At 46.6% G+C, this 11,865-nt stretch overlaps 1 protein-coding gene across 1 annotated transcript; it reads left to right on the forward strand.

Moving 5' to 3' along the window:
- The first annotated feature begins 738 nt into the window (after window positions 1-738).
- On the forward strand, window positions 739-11,322 carry lmod3 (leiomodin 3 (fetal)). The gene is made up of 4 exons (XM_056273900.1): window positions 739-1,112; window positions 8,874-9,098; window positions 9,189-10,520; window positions 10,895-11,322. The coding sequence occupies exons 1-4, from the start codon at window positions 825-827 to the stop codon at window positions 10,940-10,942; spliced, it is 1,893 nt and encodes a 630-aa protein (XP_056129875.1). The 5' UTR covers window positions 739-824; the 3' UTR covers window positions 10,943-11,322.
- The last annotated feature ends 543 nt before the right edge of the window (window positions 11,323-11,865 follow it).

Below are 11,865 nucleotides of genomic sequence, written 5' to 3' on the forward strand. Positions count from 1 at the left end.
GACTAGAGGAGACGCTAGTGCAGCGACCAGGACACATACCCACATCCGGCTTCCCGCCCCACCCGCAGACACGGCCAATTGTGTCTGTAGAGACACCCGACCAAGCTGGAGGTAACATGGGGATTTGAATCGGCGATCCCCGGTTTTGGTAGGCAATGGAATAGATCGCTTTGCTACCCAAACGCCCCCAATCAAAAATATTTTAGTTAAGGGAGGTGTTTTGGGGGGATACAAACCTTTTTCTGTGTAATTTGAAGTCAAGCATTTAGCTCTGATCCTTTTGGGATATTTAGTAGAGCTAAATATCAAACTTTGTTTCACATTACAATCTATATAAGGTCATACAGAAAAAATTATAATGGCTATTCCCTGTATGACAAATCCCTCTGGTTCTGTATCAGCTGTCTTTTATTGTGTTACACCACAGAGATTACGACTTCCAGGGAAACATGTGAGGTTGGACAGATGTCTATGTGCAATGCAGGCTTGACCCCTCGCCCCCAGCTTGTGGAAACAGCCCACCTGTTGCTGTCAATTTAGACTTCTTCTTTGCCTAACGCAACTGTCATCCAGAAAGATCATGACGGCTGGACCAGCTGAGAGAAGGGGCTGAAAAAAGAATACGTATGAATGTCTTGCCCCTGGCTTGTGCCTTAAATACCCTCCATGCAGTTCTGCGGGGTTTAATTTCAGTGTGTGCATGAGGCAAAAGCAAGCTAGCCGGAGTCAAAGTCAGAAGCTGTTTGCTTTGTTCTCATCTTAACCAGTTAGTCTTGTTGTTTTATAAACTATTTTGCATCACCAGAACCACAAATCACACAAACATGTCAAATAACAGAGATGCAGAAGACATCGTTGAAGAGGACATTGACGAAGATGAGCTCCTGGCCATGCTTTCGCCTGAGGAGCTTAAAGAGCTACAGAGCGAGATGGATATTATAATTGCTCCGGATGAGAGAGTCCCCGTTGGGCAGAGACAAAAGGACCAGACGGAGAAGCCTCCTACCGGCACTTTTGACCACAGATCCCTGGTTGATTATCTCTTCTGGGAGAAGGAGTCCAAACGCATGTTGGAGGAGGAGAGAGTGCCTGCTACTCTGCTGCCCAGCGAGGTAAGCCTTAGAATTTATTATATCACATGCACAGTAACAATACAGCAAGTAGTGGTTGCTATTGACAATGAAATGCTTGGATTTTGAGCTTCCTCAACACTGTAGATAAAGACATTAGTAAAAAAAACAGATATTGTATAAAATATAAAAATTAAAAAGGCATCATGGCTGAATAAACATGTTAAGGGGGTACTACCGATCCGACAGACTTTCCACTTTCAGTACATCGCGCATGCACAAAGAATAGATATGGGCCCTTTTTAGGCCCCCTATCATTTCAACTGATGTTGTTTAAATTTACAATTTCATTTAGCAGACGCTTTTATCCAAGCAACGTACATCTGAGAGATAATACAACACAAGCAAGGATCTAGTCAGTAGGCAACAACGCAAGTAAGTGTAAAAAAAAAGGTTCAAATCCGATAGGACATAGGTGTCAACAGGCAGTTGTAACCAGGTTAAAATTAATGTTTTTATTTTATTTTGTTTGAGTATGAAATATCACCAAATCCTGTCTGTGTGCTGTTATTTGTGTTTACTACATTTTATTTTATGTCATTATTTACTTTTATATATGTTTTCCAACGACCCTCATATACGTGTACTGTCGCTTTAAGAGAGAGGTCTTGTGGGTACACGGAAGAGGGAACGCGGGAGAGGCCATTTTTGTTTTGTGGGAGGAGTCTCAAGCAGCAATCGAGCCGAGCCACACGTGTTTCCTACCGTGGGACAGTTTTGCTGGTTGAGGAGAACGTAACCCTGAGTATCCCTGTAAGAAGATACTGCAATCTGTGGGATAAAATACTTGTTTATCCTTTCTTACATCGGAGTCCCGTGGACGGTTTCTACTTCTAACGCACACGAGTGGAGTCCGGGCAGTGGTTGAACTTCGACCCCCACGTCCGTAAGAAACACCGCTCCCGCTGGAGGACTGGACGGTTGTCGAAGGGTTTGAAACCAAAATAAATGGCAAGGTGGGCCAAATAGAGTCCTGTGTGTCCCCGCTCCTTCCTTGATCATGATGATGATGATGATGAGAGACTGAGGGCCCCCCACAACACCTGGGGCCCCACCCAACTAGAACACAACGCAGAGCTAATGATGAGAGTGACGGGCATGCAGCAGGCTGACCAGCATAGAACAGCATAGGACTGCCCCCGTTACACAGTGCACAAAGGCAAAGGTGCATAGAAACGATTTAAAAAAAAAAACCATCAGGTATGGAGGTTTTCAAGAAAGCTGAGTCTTTAGCTTCTTCTTAAAGATGGAGAGGGACTCAGCGGATCGAATGAAGTTTGGTAACTCGTTCCACCACCGGGGAACTACAGAAGAGAAGAGTCCGGCCAGTGACTAAGGGCCACAGTTTAAATGGCTGTTTAAATGGTGCATATTCCCAAACAAATGTGCATTTAATCAAATTACCACAAACTAACTGACATAGGGTGAACCAGGGGCCTCTGGGGGCCCCTGAGGGTCTGGAGTCTGGCGGCAGCTGCCCACTTTGTCCTGTCAGTAATCCGGCCTTGAACAGCATAAGCAAAAATAGCTATATCAAGACTTAGAAATAGTTATGACAGATTAGAAATAAGTGTGACAAAATTACAGATTAGAAATAAGAATGACAAGAAACTATTTTAACTATGAATAAAATAAATAAGTATTCCAGTGATGTAAATAGTACTGTCAGATTAGATTTGCCCCAGGTATGAGTACATTTAAATTCAGGTTAAAAACATTCATGTTCACCACTGCATTTCACTAAATAATCCCTTTATTTCTGTTTGATTATTACATTTTTATCATACTTCAGTTTCTTTTTTCACGCTTTATCTTGTCTTAATAGTGTTGTCATTATTAATCTTTTATTTTGTTCTGTATCTATTTTTATTTTGTATCTATTTTTTTATGTCACGTCTCCGCCCCTGTCATCGCCATTATCCCCTAATGTCATCCACCTGTGCCTAATTCTCTCTCCTTGTGTATTTGGTCAGTTTGCTCCCTGTTTCCAACGCCAGTTCGTCTTAGTCCGTTGTCGCAAGCGTTCCAGCCTTTTGTACTTCTTGTGATAGCCTTCTAGTGTTTGTTTTTTGGGGGACTCTGGGTCTGAAATTCCGACTTTGCCTCTGCCTTACCCCTTGATGTAGTTTGCCTCCTCTGACCGACTGCCTGTGTACTGAACTTGCCTGCCTGCCTAGTAAAGCCTCTGATTTTTGGAAACCTTAAACTGTCCCAGTCGTGCGTTTGGGACTTCAGTTCCTGCTCCTGTTGTGACGGTACGAACTGGTCACACTACAGACCCAGCCGATTCAGCCTCACTAGAAGCTGCTCTCCGCTCTCAAAGCGTGCTTCTCACTCGGCGTGAGGAACAGCTGAGCTCCATCTTTCACGACCTCCAGCAGATCAACGCCCGTCACGAGGGGCTTCAGACTTCGTTGACTAACCTAATGAGTGCACTTACCGGTCAAATGCAGTAGCTCCTGGTTCGGCTCGGCCCACCGGTCCCGATCTCGGCGACCGCTTCCCAGTCAGCTGGTAATCCCCCGTCTCCTATTCCAACGACTGTGTCCTCCCCAGCAGCTCTCCCACTATCCCGACCAGAGCATTTTTCTGGGGATAGCAATAACTGCCGAGCCTTTTTGGTCCAGCGTGGTCTATACTGAGCTGCAACCTGCGGCTTTTCCCTCTGATCGCGCCAGAGTTGCATACGTCATCTCTCCGGGCGGGCGGAGGCATGGGCTACAGCAGAGTGTGCTCGTGACTCTCCCCTATGTCACTCTCTGGACCTCTTCACCGCCACCCTGTACAACGTTTTAGACCACTCAGTTTGGGGTCCCGATGCCACCCGGGCTTTGATGGCCTTGTGCCAAAGTAAAGGCCGCGTTGCTGACTACGCCATTGAGTTTCGCACTCTGTCGGCCGACAGTGGGTGGAATGTTCCTTCCCTGCTCTACGCTTTCCACCGGGGACTAGCCAAGGCTATTAAGGACCAGCGGGTTTCCCTGGAGCGCCCCGACGATCTAGATTCCTTCATCGCCTTAGCCATCAAGATTGACAACCGCCTGAGATAAGCCGGCGCCCCCCCTTCCTCCCGCTGGGGGCCTCCTCACGAAAACGGACTACTTTCCGCCGCTCCTCTCCTCGTCGGCTCCCTTCTCCCGAGTCATTGGGCGCACTCTGGTGGGCAGAAGGAGCCCACGCAGTTGGGGCGCGCCGGATTATCCACGGAGGAACGACATCGACATCTTCAGGAGGGGCGATGCATCTATTGTGGTCGGCTCGGCCACTTCTTGAGTGCTTGTCCGTTAAAAGACAAGGCTCGCCGGTGAAGAGGGGGGGGGAGCTGGTGAGCCGAACATTATAGACCTCGCTTTGATTTTTGAGGTGATTTTCCCTGTGTTCACAAAATGACTCAGGGGCTGATGAGAGTTCCATGGACTGGAAACTTGCTAAAAGGCTTGGATCAGCGGTGGTTAAACATGTACCATGTGTATGCAGGTTTTCATTCCAACCCCTTCCTCATTGGTTGAAGGGTTTCTAATCAGTGAAATCACCTGGTGTGGAGTCCGGCTGGAATGAAAACCTGCATACACATGGCTCTCCATGGCACATGGTTAGCCACCCCTGGGGCTGTTTCCTCATTCTAAACCCCTAGAAGCCAGCGCGTTGGATGGGAGATTGTTTTATAGAGTCACCCACCGCACTGGGCCCTTCAAATTATCACAGCTAAAGGGCACACCGAACAGCTGAGTTTTTCTCTTTAGCTTTCACCCACTAATTTTGGGTGTTTCTTGGTTAATTCAGCACAACTCCCAAATCCACTGGGGAGATTATGGATTGGGGGAGAGGGGTGCCTCAAACTGTTTACCTTCTCATTGTGCCCTCGAATCTAAGCCCAAACCAATTAATTCAGCACCCCTCCGTGAGCCTCTACTACGCTCTGAGAGCACACGGGTCCTAAAGCCTTTTACTCCTGACTAGTCCTGACTACCCTGATCTATCCAGGGTTCTCTCATGTTATCATGATCTCAAGGAGGTGTTTAACAAGTCCTGCGCCACCTCACTTCCTCCTCAGAGAGTATGACTGTGTCATTGACCTGCTCCCAGGAGCTTCTCCCTCCAAGGGTCGCCTTTATTCCCTGTCGGCACTGGAACGCGAGGCAATGGACACGTATATCTCGGCCCCCCTAGAGGCGGGGATAATTCGACGCTCTTCCCCTCCAGCTGGAACAGGATTCTTTGTGGACAAGAAATTACTCTGGCCTTGATTCGACTATCGTGGACTGAATATCACTATCAAGAATAGGTTCCCCGCCTCCCTCATCACTTCTGCAAGGTGCTAAGGTCTTTACTAAGCTTGACCTTAGGAATGCCTATCATTTGGCGAGGATAAGGGAGGGGGGACGCATGAAAGACGGCATTTAATACTCCTAGTGGGCACTGAGTATTTAGTGATGCCGTTTGGACTAACTAATGCTCCCGCTGTCTTCCAGGACCTGGTTAACGATGTCTTAAGGAACACGTTTAAATGACTTTGTTCTTGTATATTTGGATGGCAAATTGATTTTCGACCCAGAGACTGGTATTCAGCATGTTCGTCGAGTGCTGCAGAGACTCTTGAACAATCGGCTCTTCATAAAGGCAGAAGTGAGAGTTCCATGTCACCTCTACCGCCTTTCTGGGGTTTGGTTTTGCAGGATCACACCCAGATGATCCCTCCAAGGTTAGTGCTGTCGCTGATTGGCCCACTTCCACCTACAGGAAACGGTTGCAACATTTCCTGGGGTTTAATTTTTATAGGATGATTTATCAGAAATTTCGGTTCCATTGCCGCCCCCTTATATGCGCTAATATCAAGTTTCGGTGGACCCCCAGGCTGGATTCTCATTTCAGAGACTAAGGACTAGCTTCACCACGGCTCCCTTCCAGACCCTCACCCTCAGTTCGTGGTAGAGATGGACGCCTCTGATGTGGGAGTGGTCTTGTCCCCAGTGGATAACAAGCTCCACCCTTGTGCCTTCATCTCCCGGAAACTGTCCCCTTCAAAGAAGAACTACGACGTGGGCAATGGGGAGTTGCTGGCAGTTAAGGTGGCCCTGGAGGAGTGGTGGCACTGGTCGGGAGGGCGCGGAGCAGCAGTTGCCTGTCATGTCATCGCCATTATCCCCTAATGTTATCCACTTGTGTCTAATTATCTTCCCCCTCGTCGTGTATTTAGTCATCGTGCTACCTGTGCCAGTTCGTCTCAGCCCGTTGTTTCAGGCGTTCCAGCCTTTTTGACTTCTTGTGATAGCCTTCTAGTGTTTTTTTTTTTTTGGGACTCTGGATCTGAAATTCCGACTTTGCTCTGCCTTACCCCTTGATGTTGTTTGCCTCCTGTGACTGCCTGTGTACTGAACTTTCCTGCCTGCCTAGTAAAGCCTCTGATTTTTGGAAACCTTAAACTGTCCAAGTCGTGCATTTGGGACTTCAGTTCCTGCTCCTGTTGTGACATCTTCTTATGCCTTTATGTAAAGCACTTTGAATTTCATTTGTGCGTGAAATGTGCTTGAAAAAGAAACCTGCCTTGCTGCCAGCAATTACAGACAGTATATCTGCTTTGAGCTGCTCCCGTTAGGGGTCGCCACAGCGGAGCATCCGTTTCCATTTCTTTCTTTCCTGTCACACCAGCCACCTGCATGTCTCCTCTCACCACATCCATAAACTTCATCTTTGGCCTCCCTCCTCCCTGGCGGCTCCATATTCAGCATGCTTCCCCCAATATACCCAGCATCTTTCCTCCACAAATGTCCAAGCCATCTCAATCTTGCCTCTCTTGCTTTGTCTCCAAACCGTCCAACCTGAGCTGTCTCTCTAATATACTCGTCCCTAATCCTGTCCTCCTCCGTCACTCCCAATGAAAATCTTAGCATCTTCAGCTCTGCCTCCTGTCTTTTCGTTAGCGCCACTGTCTCCAAACTATATAACAGCTGGTCTCACAACCATCTTCTAAACCTTCCCTTTAACTCTTGCTGGTACCCATCCATCATCTGAACCGCTTATCCTGCTCTGAGTCGCGGGGATCCTTCTGTCGCAAATCACTCCTGACACTCCACCTTGTCTGCACTCTCTTCTTTTGCACTCCCCGTTACTTGGGACAGTTGATCCCAAGTATTTAAACTCGTATGCTTTTGTCACCTCTACGCCTTGCGCCCTCACCATTTCACTGTCCTCCCTCTCATTCACGCATATGTCTTGCTTCTACTGACTTTCGTTCCTCTTCTCTCAAGTGCATACCTCCACCTCTCCAGGCTCTCCTCAACCTGCACCCTACTCTCGCTACAGATCACAATGTCATCTGCAAACATCATAGTCCACGGAGACTCCTGCCTGATCTCGGCCATCAACTTGTCCATCACCATTGCAAACAAAGGGCTCAGAGCCGATCCTTGTAATCCCACCTCCACCTTGAACCCATGTCATTCCGACCGCACAACCCACCACTGTTACACTGCCCTCATAGTACATATGCACCACTCCTACATACTTTTCTGCAACTCCCGACTTCCTCATACCCTGACCTCCTCATACAATACCACATCACCTCTCTCGGCATCCTGTCATATGCTTTCTCTAAATCCACCAAGACACAATGTAACTCCTTCTGGCCTTCTCTATACTTCTCCATCAACATTCTCAAAGCAAACATCACATCTGTAGTGCTCTTTCGTGGCATGTAACTATACTGCTGCTCGCTGATCATCACCTCTTCTCTTAACCTAGCTTCTGTTACTCTTTCCCATATCTTAATGCTGTGGCTGATCAACTTTATACCACTGTAGTTGCTACATTCATTCATTCATTCATTCATCTTCAGCCGCTTCTCCGGGGTCGGGTCACGGTGGTAGCAAGCAAGCTAAGTAGGGCACTCCAGACATCCCTCTCCCCAGCAACACCCTCCAGCTCCTCCTGGGGGATCCCAAGGCGTTCCCAGGCCAGATTGGACATTTAGTCCCTCCAGCGAGTTCTGGGTTTACCTTGGGGTCTCCTCCCAGTTGGTTGTGCCTTTAAAACTTCCAAAGGAAGGCGTCCATGAGGCATTCTAATCAGATGCCCGAACCACCTCAACTGGCTCCTTTTGATGCGAAGGAGCAGCGGCTCTACTTTGAGCTCCCTCCAGATGTCCAAGCTCCTCACCCTATCTCTAAGGCTGAGTCTAGACACCCTATGGAGGAAACTCATTTCAGCCGCTTGTATTCGCGATCTCACCCTTTCGGTCACTACCCAAAGCTCGTGACCATAGGTGAGGGTTGCTACAGACCATAGGGTGTATTTGCTACAGTTCTTCACATTGCTCTTATTCGTGAAAATCGGTACCAGCATGCGTCTTCTCCACTCCTCAGGCATCCTTACTTTCCAAGATTGTGTTAAACAATCTAGTTAAAAACTCCACTGCCATCTCTCATAAACATCTCCACGCCCCCCCCCCCACACACACAGACAGTATATACAGTATGAAAAATATGAATACTAAAATAATAAGGTGGATCCCGAATAATAAAGTGACCCAATGTGGATAAGTGTGAGAACCACAATCAGAGGTCTAGACATGTTGTCCTCTCAAACATTCAATAAACCTATTGACAATGTATCATATTCATACTTCTGAAATGTTGCATATGCGGATAAAACTTACCATTGTCTTTAAAAAAAACACCCTTAGTCATGTGTTGGTGACAACCTGATGTTAACCTTGATGTCTATCTGATATGCTGTCTCCATTAGAAAATCTTGCGAGAGGAAGCTGAAAAGAGAGAAACGGATGAAAATGCTGAAGATGTGGAATACGTGTATGAAGTGATAGAGGAAGTAATTGAGGAGGAAGCCATCGACGGTGTTGAAGGAGAGGAAATCATTGAAGAGATAATTGAGGAGATAATTGAAGAGGTTGATGAAGAGGAGGGAGAGGAAGAAAAGAGGCAAGGGGTTGGAGTGAAAGATGAAAAGGAGGTCATATTACTTGTTGATAAATGCAAGTGTGAACAACCAGAAGAAAAACCAGATTGTCCAAAAACCTGTGCAGAAAATATACCTTTTAAGACTTCCGACAACAAAATCCAGCCTCCTACTGCAGACATGACAGAGACGGAGAGAATAGAGGAGATAAAAAGCACACTACAAACTCAAGAGAAAGTGGAAACAAAGAATAAAAACTCTTCCCTTCATGAAGAAACAAAGCAATCGCCAGCAGAGCCCAAGGCAGATGAGATCAATGATAATAGGGGTCCTGAAAAGGAAGAGAGGAAAATAAACAAACTGAAAATCCCAAATCTGGCACTTGGTGGGTTGAAAATGACATCTCGGCCCTCAGGAAATGAAACAAACTTGGAGAAAACACTTGACAAAATCCGTAACAACAACCCCTCCGTCACCGAGGTCAACCTCAACAACATAGAGAACATTCCCAAAGAGATGCTCCTGGATTATGTCAATGCCCTTAAGAAGAACAAGTACGTGAAAACGTTCTGCATTGCCAACACTGGCGTTGATGAAAACATCGCCTTTAATCTAGCCAACATGTTACGAGAGAATCGCAGCATCACCACGCTGAACATCGAGTCCAATTTCATAACAGGCAAGGGCATTGTCGCCATCATACGCTGCCTCCAGTTCAATGAGACCCTCACCGAGCTGCGCTTTCACAACCAGCGGCACATGCTGGGTCACCACGCCGAGATGGAGATCTCACGCCTGCTCAAGGCCAACAACACCCTCTTGAAGATGGGCTACCATTTTGAGTTGCCAGGCCCCAGAATGGTGGTGACCAACCTTCTCACCAGAAACCTGGACCGCCAGAGACAGCTGAGGAAGGAAGAGCAGAAACAGCAACAGCTAAAGGAGCAGAGGGAAGTCATGCAGATGTATGAGAACAGTCTAAATCTCCCCCCTGGTTTGTTGGAGATGTTGGGGTATGTACCTCCATTAGAGTTAATGCAGCAGCATGGTCTCAGCCCGGCTTCAGCAGAATCGACCTTTCTACCACAAACACAACATCAGATGCCTGACGCTTCATCCCCACAGCCCCCAAAACAACACAAACACACGGTAAACAACAGCATTCCAAAGGCAGAGCCGGCCAACCTGCTAAAGGAAGTCCAGCTAAAGAGGACACCCAAGAAACGAGACCCATTCCTGGAAATGGACCCAAGGGAGGACTTGAGACCACAGAGGGCCAGCTTTCAGCTGAGGAAGACCTCTATGGTGAAGGACACGAGCAACAGCAAGATGGCAGATGAGAGAGCCAATCTGAAGGATGTGATTAAGACTTTGAAACCGGTACCTCGCAGACGAGAGCCAGCGAAAGTTGATCTCACACCCCGGGATCATCTCCTTAATGAGATCAAACACAGCAATGTGGCCTATCTCAAATCGGTAAGTATTTGAGTGTTGTTAAATTAGTAGAGATGTTGTGTTGTTGTAAAGCCCCTTGAGGCAAACTTGTAATTTGATATATTGGGCTATACAAATAAAACTGACTTGACTATAGAAACAACAGCCATGTTTTTATCTTGCACTTAAGATGCACAATTAGCCAACTGTTATACAGGAGAAGTTACAGTTGGCTATAATGGCAGAGTTGAAATCAAACAAATAGCGATTGCTAGTCTGAATGATCAAGCACGGTATATTTAAAACAGTCTATTGTGTGATTTAGGGGGTATCCTTAATTATTTTTGTTGTGTATGCTGTTGGAGAAATCCATGTTTTCTAATTAATTTTTCCTTTGCTTTTGTGCATGCCCATAGGTGCCGCTTCCCAAAATGCTGGAATCTGCAGAAACCAGTCTACTCTGAGAAATAATTCTACAAACTCATCTGTTTTTATTCAACCTATGTGTAACTTCCTGATCGGACTTGTATATTTTGCTTTAAATCCTACAACAACAAAAAAAGAGACAAAAAAGGTTGTCAGTACTTCTTACCAGGCAGAATGTGTGCTATGAAATATGTTTGGATATTGCCTTGGAAACTCAAGGATTAATTCACACAAAATAGTGTTAAATACTGTAAGATTGCATTTGTGGACTGGTTTTCTGTTTCACCTTATTTGTAATTTAATTTCACAAACTTTTATGTTCTTGAGAAGTTGAAAAAATATGTTTGTATGTTACTCAACATTTATAAAGCAGGCTTCATTTGGTAAAAATGTCAAACTTATTTCTCTACCAAGAACTTAAATTATCTACAATTTCTTTAAAAAAAATCACAATGTGAGAGGAGGTGTTACCTTGGTCAGTGTTTTTTAACATTGTTGTGGTACTCCATCCATCCACTATCCAAACCACTTATCCTGCTCTCAGGGTCTGCGGGGATGCTGGAGCATATCCCAGCAGTCATTGGGCGGCAGGTGGGGAGACACCCTGGACAGGTCACCAGGCCATCACAGCCCCCAGCCCCCCAACACTCACTCACTCACTCACTCACTCACTCACTCACTCACACTCACACACACACACACACACACACACACACACACACACACACACACACACACACACACACACACACACACACACACACACACACACACACACACACACACACACACCTGGGGACAATTTAGTACGGCTGATTCACCTGACCTACATGTCTTTGGACTGTGGGAGGAAACCGGAGCACCCGGAGGAAACCTACGCAAACACAGGGAGAACATGCAAATTCCACACGGGACGACCCGAGACGACCCCCAAGGTTGGACTACCCCGGGACTTGAACCC

This window comes from Lampris incognitus, chromosome 2 (assembly GCF_029633865.1).
Source record: "Lampris incognitus isolate fLamInc1 chromosome 2, fLamInc1.hap2, whole genome shotgun sequence".
NCBI classification, from domain to species: domain Eukaryota; kingdom Metazoa; phylum Chordata; class Actinopteri; order Lampriformes; family Lampridae; genus Lampris; species Lampris incognitus.